This window comes from Myotis nattereri, assembly GCF_964212035.1.
Source record: "Myotis nattereri genome assembly, chromosome: 3".
In the NCBI taxonomy this organism is placed as follows: domain Eukaryota; kingdom Metazoa; phylum Chordata; class Mammalia; order Chiroptera; family Vespertilionidae; genus Myotis; species Myotis nattereri.
The window spans coordinates 204,766,088-204,789,015 of record NC_138077.1 but is presented as its reverse complement, the minus strand read 5'-3'; the positions used below and the strand labels follow the sequence as shown (position 1 = coordinate 204,789,015).

General features: G+C 51.6%; 1 protein-coding gene across 1 annotated transcript; it reads right to left on the bottom strand.

Annotated features, from left to right (window-relative positions):
- Positions 1–9,227: 9,227 nt before the first annotated feature.
- On the bottom strand, positions 9,228–22,235 carry PLA2G2C (phospholipase A2 group IIC). Its single transcript, XM_081088541.1, has 4 exons — positions 22,126–22,235; positions 18,704–18,848; positions 17,396–17,499; positions 9,228–10,437 (listed from the first exon to the last, which is right to left on the bottom strand). The coding sequence occupies exons 1-4, from the start codon at positions 22,163–22,165 to the stop codon at positions 10,268–10,270; spliced, it is 459 nt and encodes a 152-aa protein (XP_080944667.1). The 5' UTR covers positions 22,166–22,235; the 3' UTR covers positions 9,228–10,267.
- Positions 22,236–22,928: the final 693 nt, after the last annotated feature.

Below are 22,928 nucleotides of genomic sequence, written 5' to 3'. Positions count from 1 at the left end.
GTGTTCAAAGATTTGAGCAAATCTTTGATAAATAAGACCAGTTTAATATCACTGGTTTAACAAAAACAGCCATGTCTTCGGAGTTATCAGCAGTAAAGTATAATATGAGCATACACTTTATTCTACTCAGGTTTACTAGTTAAATAGGATAACATCATATCTACTAGATGCTTTCAATTATAAATATTATAAATTCAATGTAAGAACAAGTGCACAAGTAAAGATACAGCAAGAATGAATTCTTTGGCCCTAACCGGTTTGGCTCAGTGGATAGAGCATCTGCCTGTGGACTGAAGGGTCCCAGGTTCGATTCCGGTCAAGGGCATGTACCTTGGTTGCGGGCACATCCCCAGTGGGAGGTGTGCAGGAGGCAGCTGGTCAATGTTTCTCTCTCATCGATGTTTCTAACTCTCTATCCCTCTCCCTTCCTCTTTGTAAAAAAATCAATAAAATATATATATTTTTAAAAAAGAATGAATTCTTTGATTCTACTACTTCATGTAGACCAAACACCACAGTAAACCAAGAAACCCATGTCTTTAAGTTTTTTAGGATTTGGCTTTTATGATACTTGCCTAACATGGATGGACTGTAAAAACAGTTAGCAGGGGAATAACCTGAGATGAGGCTAGCTTTGTTTAATGTTGTAAGATGTCCGCCTAAAAACAGTTTCCAAAATCTTTTTAGTAACTTGTAACCTCAGAGTTATGTAAAATGAAATTAAGGGATCAGCCTACATTAAATATATAGATCATTTCTAAGTAAGTTAAACTATTGAATATGAATTACCAAATAAAAGTTTAAGCTTATATACTTTTGGCTTCTTTTTATATGGGATAGAGAAATACATTTGGGTCTCTTAATAAACATAAAAAGTTATATTAGAGAAAATTGTGAGGTGGTATATTTATAAAATTTGCTAATTTACTGTAGAATGTTGCTATGTGGACGCCAGTTAACAATGGTCTATTTCCTTGTATCCACTGGAAATTAAGGTTACTCGGGGTTAAGAATTCTAATTAATATATTTAAACAAAACTACTAAGAATAATAAGAATGAAGAAAAAACTGTATGCAAAATATGCAAGAATGTAGGATACATTTTCGTTTTTTAAAAAAGGAGAGTAATTTGTTTTAAAGCCGTTGTTCAGAGGGTGTTTAAAAATTGTTACAGAATGAGAAAGAGGAAAAAATGTAGGACAAAACAATTTTTGAGTGGATATAGAAAGTTGTAAAGGGTTTGTGGAGAAGGAATTTTATAGGCAGTCAAGCTGGGTAAGATCGAACTGATTTATTTATAAGTTTTTTAAAAATGAGCACACCAATATATGAATGCAAAACTAGAATTTGGTTTTCTCAGTTAAAAACAGCCAAGTTTTCTTAGATCATTTGTCTGCTCTTTATAAGAGCTTGTAAAAGATTTTGCTTTACCTCTTGAGTAAACTGTACAGGAAACAAAGATTTTGTGTTTTATTGGAATTGATGTCTCACTTTTAAAAGAGCAAAGGGTTCTTTTTGTTTGTTTGTTTTTATATTTTTGACAATTTTGCTTTTCCCAAATCAAGTCCTAAATGAAATCTTGATCTCAAACTGGCCCTTTCAGAGGGCCTGGAAAATCTCAAAGGATTTGTTCTTCTACCTTGTGAAAAGAGAGATGCTAAAAATAATTTGGTTTACTTGACAAATTAAATTGCGTGACAGGCATCAAATAAGAGATGCTTTAGCTTTTTCTAAGTTATATTTGTATGGGTAAATATTTAAAGTAGTATAAATATTTTTAAAAACATATGAAGTTCAGCCCTGGTTGGTGTCTCAGTTGGTTGAGCGTCATCCCATGCACCAAAAGCAGTTGTGGGTTCCATTCCCAGTCAGGGCACATACCTAGGTTGTGGTTCAATCCCAGATCAGGGTGCTTACAGATAGATGTTTCTCTTTCTCATCAATGTTTCTCTCGCTCGCTCTCTTTCCCTCCTTCTTTTCCGCTCACTCTAAAAAAATTAATAAACAAATCCTTGGCTGAGGATTAAAAAAAAATGTGTGAAGTTCACGTAAATTTGTCAGTGACCTTGCTGTCCATATGTCCTGGTACAATGTTATCAGTCATGATTCCAGTTATTATCTGAATATGTTGCATTTTACAGAGACAACCACATTTCCTTGGCAATTGGATTATAATACATCCTCACCAGATCTTTAAGCATGGCCAGCTTAAGCCTTTTGTCATTCACAGATAGTTATTGTTTTTCTCTGATGCTTTCCTGGAAGCCCTTGCAATCAACTGGGAGCCAAAATACTTAGTCTTCATCCGAAAGGACTATTTCTGAGACCCAAGGAAAGAACTATAACAGCTACTCTGAGGAACAAGCTTCTGATGACATTGGCCAACTTTGAGATCATACCAGTGGAATGGGTAAGGATGTGAGGACTAGCAGAAAAGCTGACGGGTTCATAAAGCTGCTAACCAACCAAGATCAAACCAACACTAATGAATTACATGGGATTGCGTTAACCAATGACAGGTGGTTATTTGGAACATTTCTGCTTCTTTATTTAATGTTTTAATTTTTTTTGGATTTAAGGAACTCCTTTCTCTCTTATATTAAGTTACCTATAACTCAGGACCATTTAGTAGAGTACACGTCCATAAGCAGAAATGAAACACTTATCTTTTTTCCCTAAATGACCCCTCCAGAATTTGAAAACCCTTATTGCGTATTCTTATTTCCATGACAACATAAAAATTTGCACAAGTGCAATAAGAATCTGCTTCCTTATAACAGAACATAATTGGAGACATTGGTTCCATTACCAAGGCTTGACTGGGATATCCTATTTGAGAGCAATGTGTACAGAGGCTATGATTTAAATAACTGGAGATGACTGTAGGGAGCCAATGCTTGCAAAGCCCTCTAGGAAAAACCAGCCCGGTGCCTGTAAAGATGAGTAAGGAAGCCAATCCCTGCCAGACCCAGGAGAAAGGATGTCTTGGAGGCCTCGAGAGGAGAGGACTTGACCCATAGCTATAGGGGCTGCAAGAAAAATCTGGTGGTGAGTCCCTGGCTTCACTTCCTAGCCTTGTGAGGCTTTTAAAAATCTAGTCAGATTCGTCATGAAAGGTTTCAGCAACACAAACTCAAAAAGGCCTACATGGTCAATTACCATTCTTGCCGCCCTTCTGTGAATAATCTAAAGAGATCAGACTTATTTTGTAAACACTAGTCAAAAAAAAAGGGAGGGATTTCCCTAGCCAATTTGGCTCAGTAGAGTGTCGGCCTGCCAATTGAAGGGCCCCGGGTTTGATTCTGGTCAAGGGCACATGCCCGCGTTGCGGGCTCGATCCCCAGTAGGGGGCATGCAGGAGGCAGCTGATCAATGATTCTCTCTCATCATTGATGCTTCCGTCTTTCTCTCCCTCTACCTTCCTCTCTGAAATCAATAAATTTATTTATTTATTTATTTTTTAAAGAGGGGGGGATTACTGTAAAGATACATAGCACAACCTCATGGCTTTTAAATCATAGTCATGTTCATTGTCCTTGAGCTAGTTTTTTGCCTCTGGGTTAAACTACATTTTCCATTCTAGTTTGTTATCCACCTGTACAGGCAGGAGTATGCCCTGGATCCTGCTATTTTGCACCTTCTGTCAGTTCTTCTGGTTTCCTTCAAGATCTGGTTACAACTCTCCATAAGAAGAACATGTCCAGTTTTCCTCCCCTCTTCCTGACTTGGAGTCACAGAGAAGTAAAACCTGACTGCCCAGATCCTCACTGGGGCGATCTGAAGCTGGATGCTCCATGCCCTGACTTTGACACTGAGGACTGTGCCATCATCAAAGACATTCAAACGGCAAACCACTGGAGCGCCACTGCCGGCCTCACTGCATCCGCAAAGATGCTTCAAGCCAACATCTGGAAAGCTCAGGGGGCTGCCCTCTGGACTCAGAAACTGGGTTTTGTTGGTTCCAACCATTACCTTTGTTTTTCTCCTGTTTCCACAGAAAGCCCCCTCACTTAAATGGTGGTGGGTCACACCACCCAGCGAATACCCTCTGCGACCACATCTCGGCAGGTGGCCCCATGGTCACCGGTGAACAAAGTGCCCAGCAGAGATGGACCGTTCAGAAGAGGGACTGACAGACTCTCCCTGACCCCACGTGAGTCAGGCCCCTCTGGGATGTCTTCTCAACCAGGCCTCGACCTTTGGGTTCCGGTGTCCACCTTTGCATCTGCCCGGTTTTAGCAACCACCCTGCTATGTCAGTTCAGTGAGACTCCCCACCCACCCTCAGTATCTGAGCAAATTCCTCGCCCTCCAGCCTCCAATCCTCGGGGTGCTATCTGACCATCCTGGCCCAAGAATCCTGCTAGGCCAGTTTAGCAAGAACTCCCCTACCCGCTCAGTCATTTTCTACCCACCGACCCCTGACCCTGCTCCTTAGCTATAGGTACCCACGTTTCTTTCTGCTTTTCAGAGTTAAGCCCCACTGAGGTCTCTTTTCCCCCATTGCAATCGTTCTTGAATAAAATCTGTGTTTACCACTTTAACTTCTGTCCAGCTCTGTTTTGCTGCCACACCATCTCAGCCCAGACCTCCACCACTCTTCTCCACTGGCTGGGAATCACTGCTCCTCCCCTCCAGCCCTCCAGGGAGGGCTGCCAACACTTCTCTAGAACTTGGGTGGCACCTAGTGGTGATGATCGGTCACCACAGCGGGGTGCTCCATCCTCTGCCCTTCTGCTTCTGGACGGAGACCCTGCTCCAGACCAGCAAAGCCCAGCAGAGCACAGGAGAGGATGAGCACTTCCAACCTCCACCATCGTATCGTTGCCGCTAACACCTCCTCGTGAAGAACAGACGGGTGCCCCCCTGGCTGTGCCACTTAAGGGCCACGTGGTCCTGGGCACGTCACTTTACACGCACCCCTCTTCTGTAACCTGGGGATAATGATGAAGAGCACATCATGGATTTGCAGCCACAGGTGAGAGCAGCCCCTGGCACAGGGCCCGGCGTGGAGAACGGACAGGGCCAGCGCCGGCCACTGGCGTGTTGGACCAGAGGTCCCAGGGCCCGACTGGCACACAGCCATAGGTGGAAGGACGCAGGAGCTGATGGAACTTTCATGGGGACGTTCTCTCCACACGGGAACCTGGCAGAAGCCAAGCTGTGATTTAACAAGAAAATCGGGGTGTGAGGGGGAGAGGGGGGAAAGAAGAGGAAGGCTCTGTGGACACTCGTTGTCCCAAACCCACAGCCAGGCACCTGGAGCCTGTCCAGCCCTGGTCTCGGCTGGGCTGGGAGCCCCCACTTCTCCCCCTCAGGACTGACCATGAATGCAGACTGGCAGCCCTTCCCTCCCCTCTCCCCCACCCCCACCTCCCAGGTTGGCACAGCTGTGCTGACTGTCAGCTTCCCCAGCTGACACCACCAACCGTGACAACAGCCAAAGCTGGGCGTCGGCGGCAGGGTGTACAGAACAAAGGCACAGGCCCACGGCCCTGCCACGGCCGCCTGCTGGAACACCCACGCTCAGCCAGGGCAGGCGAGCCCTGTCTCAGATGTAGGGCCCAGGAAGCCGGTGGGATTTACTGAGCTTACTGTATGCCGAGCACCCTGCTCAGGCTGTGTGTGTGGCGGCTCCTTTAACCCTCCTAGCAACCCCACGAGGCGGAGCTATGAAGAGCTTTGTTAATATAAGGAACCTGAGGCCCAGAGAAGCTCAGGGTCCTGCAGGCTTTGAACCCTGGCTCCCAGAGCTTAGCTTCAGAGAGCGTCCAGTCAGCCCCTCATTTTGAGAAAGGGGGCGGGAAACGAGGTTTAGGGCTCCCGTTCCAGCCCCACTGCCCTCGAGGAGCCTCTGTTTTTATCTGCAAACAGGGATGTTCACAGATCCCAGGATCTGGCTGAAGGTCAAGGACAAGGAATGAGAAAGAGCCTCCCAGGGTTTTCATCGTCATGAGGAACCGGAGGCCCGGAAAGAGGAGGGGCTCGTGCAGTCTCTCTCACCCAAGCCTCCTTCCCCGAGGCCTGGGCGCCTCTCCACCTCTCTCTCCCTCGCTCCCTCCTGGCCTTTGCTCGGGCTGTTCCCTCTGCCCGGAGCACGCTCCCCTCCTCTCTGCCTTGCCTGGCTGACTCCCACTTAATCTTTCCAGGACCAGAATCCTTTGCAGACCAGCAGGTCTGGATGGATGGCTCCAGGTGTGCCTGCATCCTCCCCCGACTCCTCCCAGTCCTGTTATTTCCTGTTTACCTGTCTGTCTCTACCTGGGCTGTGAGCTGCAGGCGGAGGAGACCTCCCCTACTCCCACCAAATCTATGGTGCCCAGCCCAGTGTCAGCACACTGGATATTTGTGCAGTAGATGTATGCATGGATGAACGAAGCCGCACAATTCAGTGGCTTAGCCAGAACCAGGGCATGTTTAAGCCCTTGGAGCAGCCGCCTGGGTTATACTGCCTCACCCTCCTCTCTCCAAGACTGGATTCCCTCTGGGACAACCCGTGGAGGAGAATCCCAGGGCAGGAGCGTCAGTGCTGGGCTCAAGTCCCCCGCTCTGCCACATGTCAGCTGTGTGGCCTTGAGCCTCAGTACCCTGGGATGTTAACAGCATCTGCCTGAAGATGGCCGGGTATTCTGTGGATGAAGGGAGCCCTGGGCCTGGACAAGGTCAGTGCTCAGTACCTGGAGGCTTGCTCAGTCCAGTGACAAGGCTTTGGGGACAGTCTGGACTCCCCTTCTCCCCTCTCAGCAGCTGGGGCCACACTCCATCCGTTCTCTTTGTTCTCACATCTGGATGTGACTCTGCTCCTTGGTGAGCTCAATAATGCCTGGCCCATCCCACAAGCCGTCAGCCATTCATGCACTGTCCCAGAAACCCAGTCACCGCAGTCCCTGACACCCCCAGCCTGCCACTCCCGCTAGGGCCTGCAGCCACACCCACGCTGCCATAGACCACAGTCCCCACACCTGCTGGTCCCCATGCCCTTCACAGTTCCACAGACACCCCAGGAGTGGGAATGGGGGACAGCGGCTCTACCAGCCACACCTGACCAACACTCAGTGCACAGTCATCCTAAAGCAGTGACACCTCCCTGTGGGGCACAGCCCCCAGCAGGCCCTTGGCAGAGGGTGTATGACCGCTCCACCTCCAGGACTGACTGATGGCTTCAGCCCGACAGCAAGAATCACGGCCGGTCAAACTTCACAGAGGCTGTTGTAAAAAGACATCCACCTTCCACATCGGTCCCCTATGAGGCAGGGCGCTCCTCCAACAGTGCCGAGTGGTGAAGGGAATGAACGTTACTGAGTCCCTGCGATGGCCGCACAGCCTCCCACCAGCCACAGGTTTGCCCACAAGGACACTGGGGCTAAAGGAGGTTGAGCTGCCCAAGTTCTCACAGGTGGAGAGTGGTGGGTTGCTCAAAACATTGGACACCCTGCTCCCAGACTTCTCCGAGTGACCACAGGCCCGCCCTGACCTGCCCACCTCATCTCTTCCTCTCCCTCTGGGCTACCTGAACTTCCTTCACATTCTACATTCTCCCTGGACCTCATATCATTCAATGCATATGTCAGTGCTTTTTTTAAAAAGGGAACAAAGGTCCTTGGCCCCGTGAGCTGATATTCTATTGAGTAGACAGACAATGACCAATGGTTGTCAGTGAATGTATTTGGTGCATCAGGTGACTGGGAGGTCGGGACCAAGAGATGGGAAGTGACAGTGGGGAGAGAGTGGTATTAAGAAGGGTGGTCAGCATAAGGCTGAGGAAGGTTCCAGCAAAGACTCGAAGGAGGAGGGGGTGAGTCCTGTGGGAAGCGCCTTCCAGGCAGAGGGAACAGCTGGGCAGAGTCCTCAGGAGGGAGCGTGCCTGGAGCCTTCAGGAGCGGCATGGAGGCGGGTGGCTCAGGTGGAGGGAGAGACAGAGAGGGTACGGGAGGTGGAGTCAAGGGGTGGTGGAAATGATCATGGGGGACTTCAGGGCATTGGATGTTGGCTCCTACTCAGAGGGGAATGGGGAGCCCTGGGAGGGGTGAGGAGAGGAGGGACAGGGTCGGATGACAGACACTGGGCTGAGGACGGTGGAGCAGAGAGAATGAGAGGGGCAGTTGTAGTAACTCAGGCACGAGGCGATGTGGCTCAGACCAAGACCGCAGCCCTGAAGGGGGTGAGAAGTGGTCAAATTCTAGATTTTTCCCTTCTCATTTTATTTTTTAATGTGTATGTTTTACTGAAGTATTTTATAAATACAGGATGCAGATGCATGTTGAAGATAGAGCCAACAGATTGGATGTGGGATGTGAGATATGAGATAAAGAATTCAGCACACAGGTTTTTGGCCTGGGGAGGGGGGCAAAGATGGAGGAGGCCCAGAGTCAGGGCAGCGGTGCTGAGCGGGCCTGGATACTGTCACAGGCCCATGTCCTCTGCTTACAGATCAGGAGCCGAGCCCAGGAGCAGAGGACGGCCTGGGTCCCTCGCTAGAACCCCTGTCCTCCGTGCCGAGCCCCGCCCTGGCCCCTCTGCCTCCTTTGTGGCGGATGGCCAGACACGTTCAGTCCTGAGCTGGACTCTGCTGTAGACAGGAACCCCCAAGGAGGGAGGTGGCTGGCTGGGGCCTGGCCCCCCTGGTTCCACACCTGCCCTTCTGCAACCACTTTGCTCATAGACCTTGAAGACCCGCTCTGATGCCATGAACCTCAAGTTTCCCTTCGGCAATTACTACAGCACATGCGGGCAGAGCAAATGGGAAGAACAGACCAACTTCCCAGGTGACCAGGACAATGACCGTGTGGGCTGAACCAGGCAGAGCCGAGGAGCCCTCTGCAGACCACCCGCCGTGGGCTTTCCTTTCTGTCTTCATACCAATGATGTATCTGACCTTGAACTTCTAATAGCTGCGATGGCTCCTAATGTTCTCCCCAGACCTGATTTTGTATGTTTGTTTTCTTTAAATCTCTGAATTCCTCTTGCCTAACACTATGCATGGCCCAGAGCAGGAGCTCAAGAAATGTTGGGTGACCGAGTGGTCACGTCCCTCTGTGTGTTCCCCATCATTACATGAGCAAGGCCTTTCTCCTCCCAACCTACCAGGTAAGGGGCAGGGGCCATGCCCACAATGTTTCTAGGGCCCCCGGCCACAGCACAGTGCTGGGAACCCAGGAGTCTCAGTGAATGAAGACCAATTACGCAGTAAGCTATGCTGCATAGCAAGACACACCAAAACCGAGGGACTTGAAACAGCAGCCTTTATTTCGCTCACGATTCTGCAAGTTGGCAATTCGGCCTGGGCTCAGCTGGGCGGCTGTTTGGTCTTGGCTAGATTCAGGCGTGTGTCTGTGGTCAGCTATGAGTTGGCTTTGCGGATCTTCACCGAGCATTCTCACGTGTCTGAGGACTCAGTGGAGACAACTGAGCTGATGACTCTGGTCCAGGTGGGCTCCCAGCCTCCGACAGGGCAGCCAGACTTTTCCTCATGGTGGAAGCAGGGATGCTGAGAGAGCTGAACACACTAGACCTAACGCCTAGACTGGGGAACTGGTAGACCATCAGTCCCACTACATCCTATCGACCAATGAAAGTCACAAGCCCAGTTCAGAGTTCAGATTCAAGGGGTGGGAGAAACATTCTACTTTGTGATGGGAAAAGCAGAGTGTCACATTGAGGTGAGGATGCAGAGAGGTGAGAACACGGGTGCTGCTTTTTGATGTTCTCATGCTCTGTCTCCTGAGAGGTGACGATGGCATCAATTTTCTCTCCCCTGAGCCTTTTCAGAAGGCAGAACTCAAGCCAACGAGAGACAAGCTCCGAGTGTGCCTCAAGGATCCGTGGCGTGTGTGCCAAGACCTTGCTCTGCTCACAACTAGATCTGGACTGTGGGCCCATTCCCCAAGTCTGCCCTGCATCCTGATTTGGGGTGGGGGTGGAGGAAGACTTTAGGGAAGATCCTGGGGCTTCTTCCCTCCTGGGAACTCCCTAGGGAGGGTGTTGGGGACATCTCTATGCTGTCACCTTGTTTCATTGCCTCCCACCCCTACTGCCATGGGAATGTGTCACTGATTTGTGGATACATGTATGGTCTGTCTCCCTCCATTGAATGCCAGGATTTTGTCCTTGTTCTCCAGCCCTCTGGTGCTGAATGACAAAGGAGTACCCCCAGCCGGATGCTGGCGGGTGAGCTGCACGGATTGGAGCCTGTTGGGATGATGGGAGAGGGCTTTCCAGAAGTGATCCTAGAGCGGATGCTGACGGACAAGGGTTTCCTGTGGCCCCCCCTAGCACTGGAGTTTACGCCTGCCACACCGGGGCCGGCTCAGGAAGAACTGCTTGAAGTTTTTCTCGTAGGTGGGCAGGTTCTCTTTGAAGCAGTATGCAGACTGCTTGTCGCACTCGCAGGCCCGCAGCCCACAGAGACAGCCAATACCAGGACCAGGGGCACACTCACCTATGGAGAGACAGAGACAGAGGGTCACTGGGAGCTCCCAGCTCACTCCCGGGGTTTGGTTCTAAGGTTTGGAAAATAGAGAGCTCGCTGTAAGGGCTCAGGGGTTGAAAACTGAAAAGGGAAGTCATTTGGAGTCCTTTTCCTTCGGACCCAAGGCCTGATCACACCTGGACATGTCACAAGTACTGGCGTAAGGAACAGTCTAGAAGGAAACAAGAGATGTGGGGGAGTGGAGGCTGCATGGAGGGGTGCCCTGAGTTGGTGCACCGGGGCCAAGGTAATGGGACCCATTTCCTCAAAACTCATCTCATATTTCCAACCCCTTGCTTGACATCTCACATGGATCTCTCAGGCATCAACAACTTAAGACGCCCAAAGTGAATTCACACTGTAAGTGCTCCCTCCGCCCACCAAGCCTGCCTTCTCCCACACTCCGGGCTCAGTAAATGCACCACCTCCTACTCGGGCCTGAAAGCTAGCAGCCAACCTTGGTCCCTCTCCTCCTCTGACTTTTCACATCTAGTCCACCAGCAAGTTCCATGGATTTCCCTGTGTTTAAAATGTCACACCCTGCCTGCTTCTCTCGATCTTCTCAGCCACCACCCCAACCCCTGTCATCACCAGCTCTGCCCCCCCCCCACCCCCACCCCATGGAAGGAAACAAGCAGGAACCTTCTTTAAATGGAGCCTGGATTAGGTCCCCTCTCCTGCTTAAAGCCCTGCTGTGGGTTCCCACTATTGGGGGAAGACATCCCAAATCCTTGCCACAGAATCCAAAGCAGGCTTGCCATGACCCAGCCCTTGCCAACCCCTCCACCCTTATTGTCCCTCGCTCTGCCACTGTCACTCCTCTCCAGGCACACCGGCCTCTTTATGGCACGTGTCTTGCTCTGTCTTGTCCCAGGGCCTTGCTACTCGTGGTCCTCTTTGTCTAAAACAGTTCTATCCAGGATCTTCAGGCGGCTAGATCCATCCCCATCCTTTGGGTTTTGGTCAAATTTGCCCTCGTCAGAGAGGCTCTCCAGGACCACCCAACCTGAGGCTCTCTCCAGCCACTCTCCCTCACATCCCTGCTTATTTCACTGGCTGTATTTTCATAACTCGTACTTCTCTTATTTATTTACTTGCTTGTGTCTGCCTCTCCTGTGTGCTCTGTGAGACTGGGGCTTGTCTGTCCTGTCCACCACAGTGTCCCCGGCATGCAGAATCAATGCTGGCACACAGTAAGTGCTCAACAAACAGCTGTTGACTAGATGAATGAAGCTCCCATGAGCCTTTGGGATCAAGTGTCTGCCCTTTGGCTGAATTCACCGCTAGATGGGGATCTTCTGTTTAATAGTCAGAATTGTAGTGGTGTGTGTGTGTGTGTGTGTGTGTGAGAGAGAGAGAGAGAGAGAGAGAGAGAGAGAGAGAAGGGGGGGAGTAAGGCACAGCTTTCTCTTTCTAGATAACCCCACCCACTTCTATTCTCTCTTTTAAGGGAAAAATGGAACTGTGAAATACACTTCCACAAATGAGACAGAGCAAGAAGATCCGCATTCCTGCCCGGGCTCACCAGGCGGCCTGCCAGGCCTCTAGTGCCTGCACCAGGCCTCTGCCCGGTCCCTGAGTCCTCTCCCTGGGCGCTCTTGTTCAGTCTCAGGGCTTTAAGTACCATCTGAGCACTGGCGACACTCCTGCCCTCACACCAGCCCAGAGGGCTCCCTTGAGCTCTAGACTCCAATACGTTCCTGTCCACTCGACGTCCCTCTTGGTGTCTGACATGCATCTCGAGCCCCACATGGCTCATGACAAGCTCTGCTGTGTCTCTGTGGTCCGCTCTTCCCCCGTCTGCACAAGCCCAGAAGATGACACCGTCCTCCACGGCTGCTCAGGCCGAGAACCTCGGTTCAGCCTCTTTCCTTCCCGCCCCACATCCAATCCATCAGCAGGTCCTGTCGAATTACCTCCAAAACACACCCAGCACCTGACACTTCTCTTCACCTCCACATCGTCACCCTGACCCAAGCTGTGGTGACTCTCTAGTGCTACTGAAACAGTCCACGAACAGTTCCCCCTCTCCTCCCCTTGCTCCCCAACTTCTCTGCCGTGGCCACAGCGATCTTTCTAAAGCAAAATTATGCAGATCACTCCCTGCCTCAAAGGATCCAATAGCTTCCCCTGCAACTGAAGTGGAAGGTGAGCTCCCTGCCCTGCCCCAACGCCTCATCTCCCCCTCCTTCCTGTCTCCTCTGCTCCCACCAGGATGGCCAAAGGCCATACCCTTAGAGAGGCCTTCCTCAGCCGCCTAAAGTAGCCATCCCTCCCTCCCCCTGCCTTCGTCATTCTTTACCTTGTTGCCCTGTTTTAGATGCTTCGTAGCACTTGTCACTACCTGAATGTACCTTTACTTTGGACTATTTTATGATCTGTCTCCCTCCTTAAAGGCCAATTCTTTCTGGGCAGGGAGCTTATCTTATCATTGCGGACCTTCAGCCCTGAGCATGCGTAAACACGCCATCACTACCTACTGCTGCCTCACTGGCTGGACGTATGCCACCTGTGGGGCAGCAAAAGGAGCCCCATTCCAGGGACAGGAAGCCAGGTTCTCGGTGCTCACCTGCTACCCGCATGCTCTGAGGTCTCAGGGGCTTCTCTCCAAGCCTGTTCCTCAGCTTTCAAACGGGGCTAAGGACACCTGCACAGACTAATGCTTTTCATTCATCCACTCATCGAACACACAGGGATTGATTTTCTACCATGAGTGCGGCCTTTGTCTAGGACCTGGGGATACAGGTCTGAGTGAGCAGACCCCACCGTGCACAGCTCCAGGGGCATCCTTCTCCGTGGACTTGGAGAATGACTATCCCCGAACAAGACACGCTTGTTCCTTGCTCTCCCAGAACTCACATTCTATTGCGGGGCAGGGGGGGGGGGGGGAGGGGGCGGAGCGGAAAGTTGACGCAAAAGTAAACCAGAGAATTTCAGGAGGAGACAAATGCTAGGAGAGAAACATGGTGATGTGTCAGGGAATGGTGGTGTGGCGAGGAATGAACTCAGTAGCAAAGGAGGAAGACCTCTGCAAACAACACATCCAATGGCTACCAAGTTCACCTGTCCCCCGTTGGCAGAGGGAGAAGTCCCCTGGCTGCAACTGGTCTCTGGTCTCTGCCTCCCACGGCCAGGTTCCTCCTTGCACAACATATGCATGCATGTGTGGGTGACGGGAGCTGATCTTACAGTCCCTTGCAAATGCCAGGTGCTTATGTAAGCCCGCTCGAAGGAGGGATAGGCACTCCAGGGCAGCCTTCCTCAAGGGGCAAATTAGCCCCAGGGCTGGGGTTGCAGGCCTATCTCTGCACTGATCTCCCAGTGACATTTCGAGGCATGGACAGAGCAAGTTGTTTTTCTCCTTTCCCTCCCCTGCTCTCCAACTGCATCCCAGAGCAGCCACTGGTTGCTAGGCAACCTGGGACTGGGCTTGGGGGCAGGATTTCAGAACTGGAGGCTGGGGAGGCGATTAACCCTTGTAGGGCAGCTCTTGAACTGCCCTGTAACTGGGGTTGCGGGGGGGGGGGGGTGCTTTTATTCTATAGAGGGTTCATGGCTTTAGCTCAAGGAGATGCTTCAAAGAAGTCTCTCAACAGTAATAGAGAAAATCCCACAGAGTAAAGGGGAAAAGAAAACTCAGATAAAAAAGCAATCTCAGCTGCTAACAGGAAGGGCACCTGCTGTGGGCCAGAGCCTTTAGTCGGGTCACGTTAGCCGCTCCTTACAGGGACCTCACGAAGTGCACATGATCATCTCCATTTCACAGATGGTAAAGGCCCAGGTGGTTTTGCAATTATCCAGCCAGGAGGGGTGAACTGGGATTCGGACCCAGCTCTGCCTAGCTCCAAAGCATTGCTCTCCCTGGGCCTCTTAGCAGGGCACACAGAGCTGGAACAGAAAGATCTGGGGCAGCGGTCTTTCTTTGCCCCCTGGGCCAGGGCCGAGCATCCTGATGAGTGTGCCGCAGACAGCAAGACGCATTTGTGTGGCCTCCAATCAAGTGCACCCATCACCCTCCCAACAGCCCCCTGCCACTGGGAAGGGCAGTGTGAGGCAGGAGCCCCAGCTCTGGGGTCAGGGGACCTGGGTCCAAAGCCCAACTTTTCTTTCCCTGGCTGTGTGACCTTGGCCATCTCCCTTAACCTCTCGGAGCCTCAGGGTCCTCCTCGATAATGGGGAGAATAATGCCCACCTCAAAGGTTTGTCATGGGGGTTCCAGGTGCTGTCACAGACGCTGTTGTTATTATACCCATTTTATGGATGAGGAGACGGAGGCCCAGAAAACCCAGGCCAGGCAGTGTGTTCCAGAGCCTGGGAAAACTCAGGACACAGGTATCATAACCCTGCCTGTTGCCTCGATCAAGCCTTTCTTCTCTCTGGGCCTCAGCCTCCCTGTCACTACTATGAAGGGTTGGTCTGGACGATCCCTAAGGGTGCCTTCAGCCCTAGAGAATACCGAGAGAGAGCAGTGCCCCTGGTCCCTGGCACAGTGCTGGCACTGGGTGGGCACCCAATGGGCACTCAGTCATCACAGGGCAAGTGAATGAAGGTCCGTGGGTCTCCCTTAAGGTCTCAGCACCTATAGCAGTGGTTCTCAACCTTCTGGCCCTTTAAAACAGTTCCTCATGTTGACCCCCAACCATAAAATTATTTTCGTTGCTACTTCATAACTGTAATGTTGCTACTGTTATGAATCATAATGTAAATATCTCATATGCAGGATGGTCTTAGGTGACCCCTGTGAAAGGGTCGTTCGACTGCCAAAGGGGTCTCAACCCACAGGTTGAGAACCGCTGATCTATAGCAACAGACCCGGGATTAGAACCCAGATCACCCAGGTCTCGGCCCTGTCCCAGGAATCAGGGCCTTGGCAAGGGGGGTGGGTAAGAATGAGAGGGGGTTGGCCTGGTACTCACTGGCTGGTCAGCTGAGGAGTGGGATGCTGACATCCTGGTGGTGACTGGGAAGTGTCCCTGCCTGTTAATTCCCTGAGCAGGGCTCTGTCCTCTGGGAGCCCTGATTAAGTATCAGGAGCACCTGTCCAGCTCCCAGCCCTTCCTGCACCTCCTGCCACCACTCAGCATGTGCCAAGCAGAGGACAGTTCCGCATGCCCACACCTGGGGCTCCAGTCATTCCCCTCTATGTCCTCCGCCTCCTGCGGTCCTGGGCTGTGGCTCGGATCCCCACACAGGAGGCGAAGAGGGTTGTTAAGGGAGCTTCCCCAGGTGCGGAGTGCCCAGGCCGGCCCTCGTGGGCACAGCCAGCCCACAGCAGCCCAGGGCAGAGGCATGGTCTAGGCATGGAACTGATGTGGGGGGGGCGGGGCAGGAGAGGGGGTGGCAGGTCCTTTGCAGCTACTGATATCCCATTTCCCTCTCCAGGGCACCTTTTCCCTTTCCTCGGTCCCTGTGCTTTACGGGACATCAGAGGAGAGGGCTCCTGAGTACATTTTCTCTAAAACCGATGCCTTTCTAACCATTTGAGATAACACTTGGCGTGACAGATGGTAAGATCAAGACGAAAAGAGGCGAAGAGAAACCAGTGAGAAGACAGACAGCGAGACAGTGAACCAGGCTGAGAAAAGAGCCAGGGGACATATCTGCGGTGTGCCCCTCCTCGCCAACCAGCTGCCAGGCTTCTCCCCACCCCTGCCCTACATCCCTAGGTGGGGCCTAGAGGGGTGGGAGGAGGTGGTCAGAAACTTGGTCTGGCCTCCAGAGGGCATCAGAGGCCACAGCAAACAATACTTTGGGGGCAACCTTCTCCCGCTCCCCCTCCTCTGCCCTTGTATGAGGCCTGATCCCTTCCCATCTCCTTGGACATGACCTTGGGGTCTCACAGAAGGGACACTTTGCTTTAGGCCTGAGGGTGGTCATGGCCAGAAAGCTCCTACACAGGAGGTCTCCTTGAGCTCACATGGGAAAAAGGGGGTTCTCTCCCCATTGACCATGTGCCTGGGGACAGGTGCTATGGAGGCCCAGAAGCAGACGGAACTGAAGCCGGCCCTCCCGAGGCAGCGGCCTGAGCCCTCAGCCCACTGCGTTTCAGGTCTCACCACCGGAACCAGGGTCCACCGTGGTGTGTCCTGAGCCAGAACTCTGGGTGGGGGCACTGAGCACACCCTGTGAGTGGGGAGATGAGGGCAAGAGAGAGAGCGGTTCCCTGACCTCAGGAGGAGACACAAACTTAAAGACACACTCACGGCTGTGAATAAACACGCGAGCGAAGGAAAGGGGTTCCTGCTATGCCACCGGCCAAGGAGGAGGCGAGTCGCGCCCTCGCAGGGGAGGCCACACAGTGAGTGGCATTCACAAGGGGGCTATGGCCCAGGGCTTTCAAGGTGCTGCTGTTTAGACTGAACCTGCCCTACACATATCCACGCCCCAGCAGCCCCAGAACATCCCCTGAGATATCAGGGCCACTCCCCACGAGCTGGACACTAGTACTTGCCCTCCTCCTTGAGTGGCCTCCACCACATGTGCGTTCCCTTCCCCCGACCCTCCTATGTACTTTTGCGTCGCCCATGGCACCTATCACAGTGCCTGGCATGCCAGACCCCTTACCAAATATCTGTTCCACTGAAAGACAGCTGAGCTGCTTCGTCAACTCACGACCGACATAAGGAGAAGGTTCGCAGCAGCAACAGTTGCAAAAGCCAACGTAAGCTCAAGTCAACAACTGTTTATTGAGCACCTACTACATGCACTGGCTCCGTGCTCCCAGAGGCTGCTGGGTGTAGCTGTGGGCGGGAACAACCAGGAGAAACACAGCCAGGACTCCCAGGAAGCTCTGTTCTCGGAATTACCAACTTGCATCTCAAAGCACTTGGGCAAGTCTCACTCCCTAAATGTTCTCTGGGTCCACGAGGAGGCGGACATTCAGGGAAGGCTCAGGTTCAAAGGCATTCCCCACAGGGAGGCTACTCACAGATCAGGGTGCTGTTGACGATGTGGAACTGGTAGTTGCTCAACAAGGGCTGGCAGCCCAGCTGCTTCAGCTTCTCGTAGCAGCAGTCGTGGGCCAGGCAGCACCTGGGGGCCAGACCAGAGGGGGGAGGGGCTTTACCGTGGGTGGGCCCTGGAGGGGGGCGGGGTCAGCTGGAGGCCCTGGTGCAAAGGACTCACCTGCATCCTCCCCCAGGACAAGAAGGCGCTGAAGATAAGGAGGTAAACTAATGATAATATTAAAAATCACATGAGTAACCACTAACAATTAATGAGGTCTGTCCGGGACCTATCTCATTAGCTCCTCACACTAACCCAAGAAAGTGCCATCATTGTCCCCCTTTCATAGGGGAGGAAATGAGATTCGGAGGGGGAGAATGACAGCTCTGGACTCAACTTTGGTTCTATGTCCTCATTCATTCATGTAATGATTTTTTATGAGCACCTACTATATGCCAAGCACTGTGATAGTCCCTGAGGAGGCAGTGGTCAGCAAAAACACATAATGCTTTAGCGCTTGCGTTCATGGTGCTCAGAGTGACGGGGCGGGGACCGAGGGGTGGCAGAAAGGGAGAACATTCAAGTGGAGGAAATAGCTGGGGAGCGGCTCACTTCTTCAACCAGTGTATAAGGGGCAGGGATGCAGAAACCTGGGACTGGATCCAAGATGTGGAAAAGGAAGTACTTCAGTCTTCCCCTCTCCCCATCCCTGCCCACAAGCAGGCTCTTAGCCACCTGTCATCTTCGGCTAATTGTGTTATTTCTCATCTGCCTTTGAACTTGGACAAGGAGGGCACAGAGCTTCAAAGGGCCCAGACTTTAAAACAAGCAAATTCTTGTCCAAATCCTGACTTTTCCAAACTGGTCCTCAGATTCTCTCTCCTGGAATACGGAACTAGGATTGGGAGGCAGTGGGTCCATCTTGCTGCGCCCATAATCCTACAAACTGGGGAGCCGAGAGAAGACCACGTTTGCCCTGAGAACTGAAAATGTTTCTAGAGCTCTGAGCAGGACTGACTCCATAATTTGCAAGGCCTGGTGCCAAATGAAAACACAGGCATTTCCAGACGGTGCAGGTCCTTGGGAATGCTGCACGGGCCACACGTGCAGGTACTGGCCCTGACCTTCCAGACCCTGAGTTCTCCCTCCAATTCCCATTCCGTTTTTTCCTCACTCTCACCTGAATGGGTTTCTGTTACTTGCAATGCAAGAGCCCTGATACACTCCCTCCTGCAAACATAGATTTCAATGCAAATTAAATGCCGGGAGGCCTTGGCGCTTCTGCACTCACCTGTCAGTGTCGTCCACGGGGGTCCCCTTGCCCCCGAGCCCACAGTAGCAGCCATAGCCATAGTAGGAGAAGAAGGCACTCCGCCCTGTGATGTGCTTGACCATCCTCTGAAACTGCCAGAAGCTGCTGTGGGTGGGGGCTACCACTGCCAAGGAGAAAATCAGGAAGAAGAAACAATGCCGTGAGAGGCTGGCATCCGGGGAACCAGGAGCCCCTGCGCGTGGTGCATCGGGTCGCTGGGACCACCGGCCCCTTCAATGGGGAAGAAGATGGGGTCAGATCTACCGCAGCGCACAGCTGGTTTCTTGCTAGTCCAGGATGACAACCCAGTTTCCGTGATGTTGAGAACAACATTGACACACTGACAACTACAGTCTTCCCCCAAAGTAACGCCCCCCCCTCATCCCCCCGCAGAAACGCGCTCAGGCCCGATGTTCAACATTAATGGGAAAAGTTCAAGGCCAGAAATGCCAATCCCTACAAATGTCATAGAGCATTTACAATCTCACAGAAGAAGCAAAAGACTTAAGAAGCAGAAAAGATAACCTCATCCATTTTTTTTAATGGCAAATACACATGGACCCAGCATTTTTTACTTCTAAAAAATGCTTACAAAAGTCAAGGGAAATATATATGTGTGTGCTTGCTGCAGCATTATCTGTGATATGAAAAGACTGGAAACTGCTCTGCCTGGCCTGGCTCACTTAGGTGGAGCGTCATCATGGACACCACAAGGTGGCAGGTTTGATTGCCGGTCAGAGTACACATACCCAGGTTGTGGTTCAATCCCTGGTCAGGGTGAGTATGGGAGGCAAGTAATGGATGTTTCTCTCTCACATCAATGTTTCTCTCTCTCTTATCAATAACTAGTGGCCCGGTGCACGAAATTTGTGCAGGGGGGGGGAGGGGTTGTCCCTCAGCTCAGCCTGCAACCTCTCCAATCTGGGATCCCTCGGGGGATGTCTGACTGCCAGTAGTCAGACATCCCTCTCACAATCTGGGACCGCTGGCTCCTAACCGCTCATCTGTCTGCCTGCTGATCACCCCTAACCACTCTGCCTGCCAGCCTGATTGTCCCCAACTGCCCCCTCGCCAGCCTGCTCGCCCCCAACTGCCCTCCCCTGCTGGCCCGATCGCCCTTAACCACCTCTGCCTTGGCCCTGCCACCATGGCTTTGTCCAGAAGGACACAGAAGATCTCCTGATCTAATTAGCATATTACTTTTTTATTAGTATAGATAATAATAATAAAAAGAAAACTACCCACATAGCCATTGAAAGGGGATAAAAACTATATGCTGTGTTAAAAACATACTACTTTTTAAAATTTTTATTTTATTATTTTTATTGATTTCAGAGAGGAAAGAAGAGGGGTAGTGAGATAGAAACATGAATGATGAGAGAGAATAATTGGTCAGCTGTCTCCTGCACGCCCCCCACTGGGGATCAAGCCCGCAGCCTGGGCATGTGCCCTGACTGGGAATCAAACTGTGACTCCCCCTACCCCCTACCCCCCAGTTCATAGGTCAATGCTCAACCACTGAGCCACACCAGCTGGGCAAAAACATACTTTTAGTAGCAATACCTCTAGGCAATGGGATTGAGGAGTCAGGTGAAGAGAAAAACATTTTATTTTATACTAGTGGCCCGGTGCATGAAATTCATGTACATTAAAAGGGAATTAATTAGAGGAAATATTTTAATATTGCTATTTGCCCTTTATAATAGCATTGTCAGAGATAAAAGAAAATTACTAAAATGTGTATGAAAATCTTCCTCTTGTCAGAGTCTGGGGTGTGCTGCGGGACCCAGTATCAAGTCCCTGCCCAAACGCACATGCTTCAGACCTGGCTGGCTCCACCCCCATTGGGCAAGCTCCAGACCCATCAAGCCCCGACAGGCAGGGGACACAGCCTCAAGTCCACCAGCCTGGGGTGGGGGCCGTGGCCTGAGGTCCCCCGTCAAGCCCTGCTGGGTAGGGGGGTGCAGCCTTAGGTCCCCCAGCTTGGTGCCGGGTCAGGGGGCATGGCCTGAGGACCCCTGTCAAGCCCCACCAGGTGGGGGGGGGGGGGGCGCAGCCTCAGATCCCCTGTCCTGGCTCAGCGCCATGCAGCCTCAAGTCCCTGCTGATTGCTCGTTAAGGCTCATTATGGGAAATAGGCCTCTGCTGTGGACATAGCCATATTGTGTTATGAAATCCCTGCCTCCGCTGTGGGCACAGCCATCTTGACCATTACGACATGAAGGTTAATTTGCATAGTCCCTCTTTATTAGGTAAGATATTCCACAATTCATTTTAACTTTTATGCTGTATGATTCTCTTTTATGATGCACATGTCTTACTTTTCTGTTGAAATGTGTTAAATGTGTGTGTGCAAAGTCCTGGAGGATATACCTAACTCTTATAAATGGCTGATCTGGATGTAGGAGAAGGCTGGGGGTCTGGGAGGCATGAGAAGGGGCTCTATTTTGTTACTCTCTACTCACTTATTTTACTTTTTAATTACATGCGTATCTTAATTTTGCCATAAAAATAAAGCATGAACTTGAAGAAGAAAAACAGAGAGGGAGGGTTTGAGGAAATTTTCCCAGGAGCCTTCCCATCTCATACTGAGATCTTGGATATCTTGTCACAACGCATGAAAGAGGTGCCAGTCACTGCTGTCCGAACGGCCCCGAGAGAGAGGGCAGAACCTTCTGGGCACACCACGGGGGTGCAGAAGTGGCACTGCCGGCACATGGGTCCCCCCACACTGTGATCTTACCGCTAAGAGAAAATGAGAACCCCATTTTGACATTTTGACTTAGGGACTCAACAGTGATTGCTCCGCAGCTGAAACAGGTAGGAAAACGGATTCAAACAAATCTTTACACAACTAATCCAAGAGTCGAAGAGCTTCCAATAGAACCAACACCGTTTCCTGCACATTCTTTCACGTCGCAGAGGTGTGCCATCTGACCCGCTGAGAGCGATGACTCACGATTACCAGTTACTCCACAAGCCACCAGAAGAATGCCTTTCTGATGGGAAAGGATTGTTCCTAAATTAGCTAGCTGGATGTCTGCGGTTTTGTTCTAGAAGCCACACAATCTTCAATAAAGCTCAGAGGTAGGAAAAGTGAATTAACCTTCACTCGCATCCTGAGGAAAGACTCCTGAAGGGGCGTGTGTGGGAGAGCAGAGTCCAGCGCCCTCTATCTTAGCAAACGGTTGCAACCTTTGATTTCCCAGAAGTTTTGGGGGATCCCAACACTGGGGTCAAGCAGGAGGGCTTTGGTGGGAGCCTGTTCTGCTCCTGGTTCTCTTTTGAGCGACATCTGACTCCCCCTCGCCTGATGCCACCTCAGGAGGGACCTCTCCACAGACACAGACACACAGAATGGGGGACAGCGCCCCAAAACTCGCCCGCAGCTCACTACTTACAGCAGGACGTGAAGACCAGGAGCACCCCGAGGGCCTTCATTCCCGAGGGGATGAGGGGGTCCAAGGCGCCTTGATCACAGCTTCCTCTGGTCGCCAGGGGGCGGCTAGGTGAGCGCCTGTTCAGGGAGGAAATGACCGAGTGAGGCGAATCCACGTGGGCGCAAAGCCCCAGCTGCAGGGCCGACCTCGGAAGGCCCTTAGAGGAGAGCCCAGAGCAGAGAGCTCTTTAACCCGAACCATCTCCTAACACGACACTCTTTCTGGTAGTGAGACCTAAGGATAAAGATAAAGAAGGCTGCAGTCGTTTAAAAAGTGCAAGTTTTGTGGTTTTTTAAACATGTCTTTCTTTGGCAACACCAACCCTTCATCTTGTTTTTCTTTTTCTCTTTCTCCCGAGGAGTCAGCGTTTCTCCTATTCCCAAGTTTAAAGGCATCTCTGTGGTCCATGATGGAGATCCAGCTTGGGAAAGTCTAGCCCCATTTGCAAGGTAGATACCCACCCCCTCCGCCCCAACACACACACACACACACACACACACACACACACACACGCGCGCGCGCACGCGCACGCGTGTTTACCTTCCTTGATGCACAGGTATCTTATTCATAAACTTAGCCCCTAAGTTTCCTCTCCTTAAAGTGAGACTAAAAATGCCTATGGAGCCCTAACCAGTTTGGCTCAGTGGATGGAGCGTCGGCCTGCGGACTCAAGGGTCTCAGGTTTGATTCCGGTCAAGGGCATGTATCTTGGTTGTGGGCATGTCCCCAGTGGGGGGTTTGCAGGAGGCAGCTGATAGATGTTT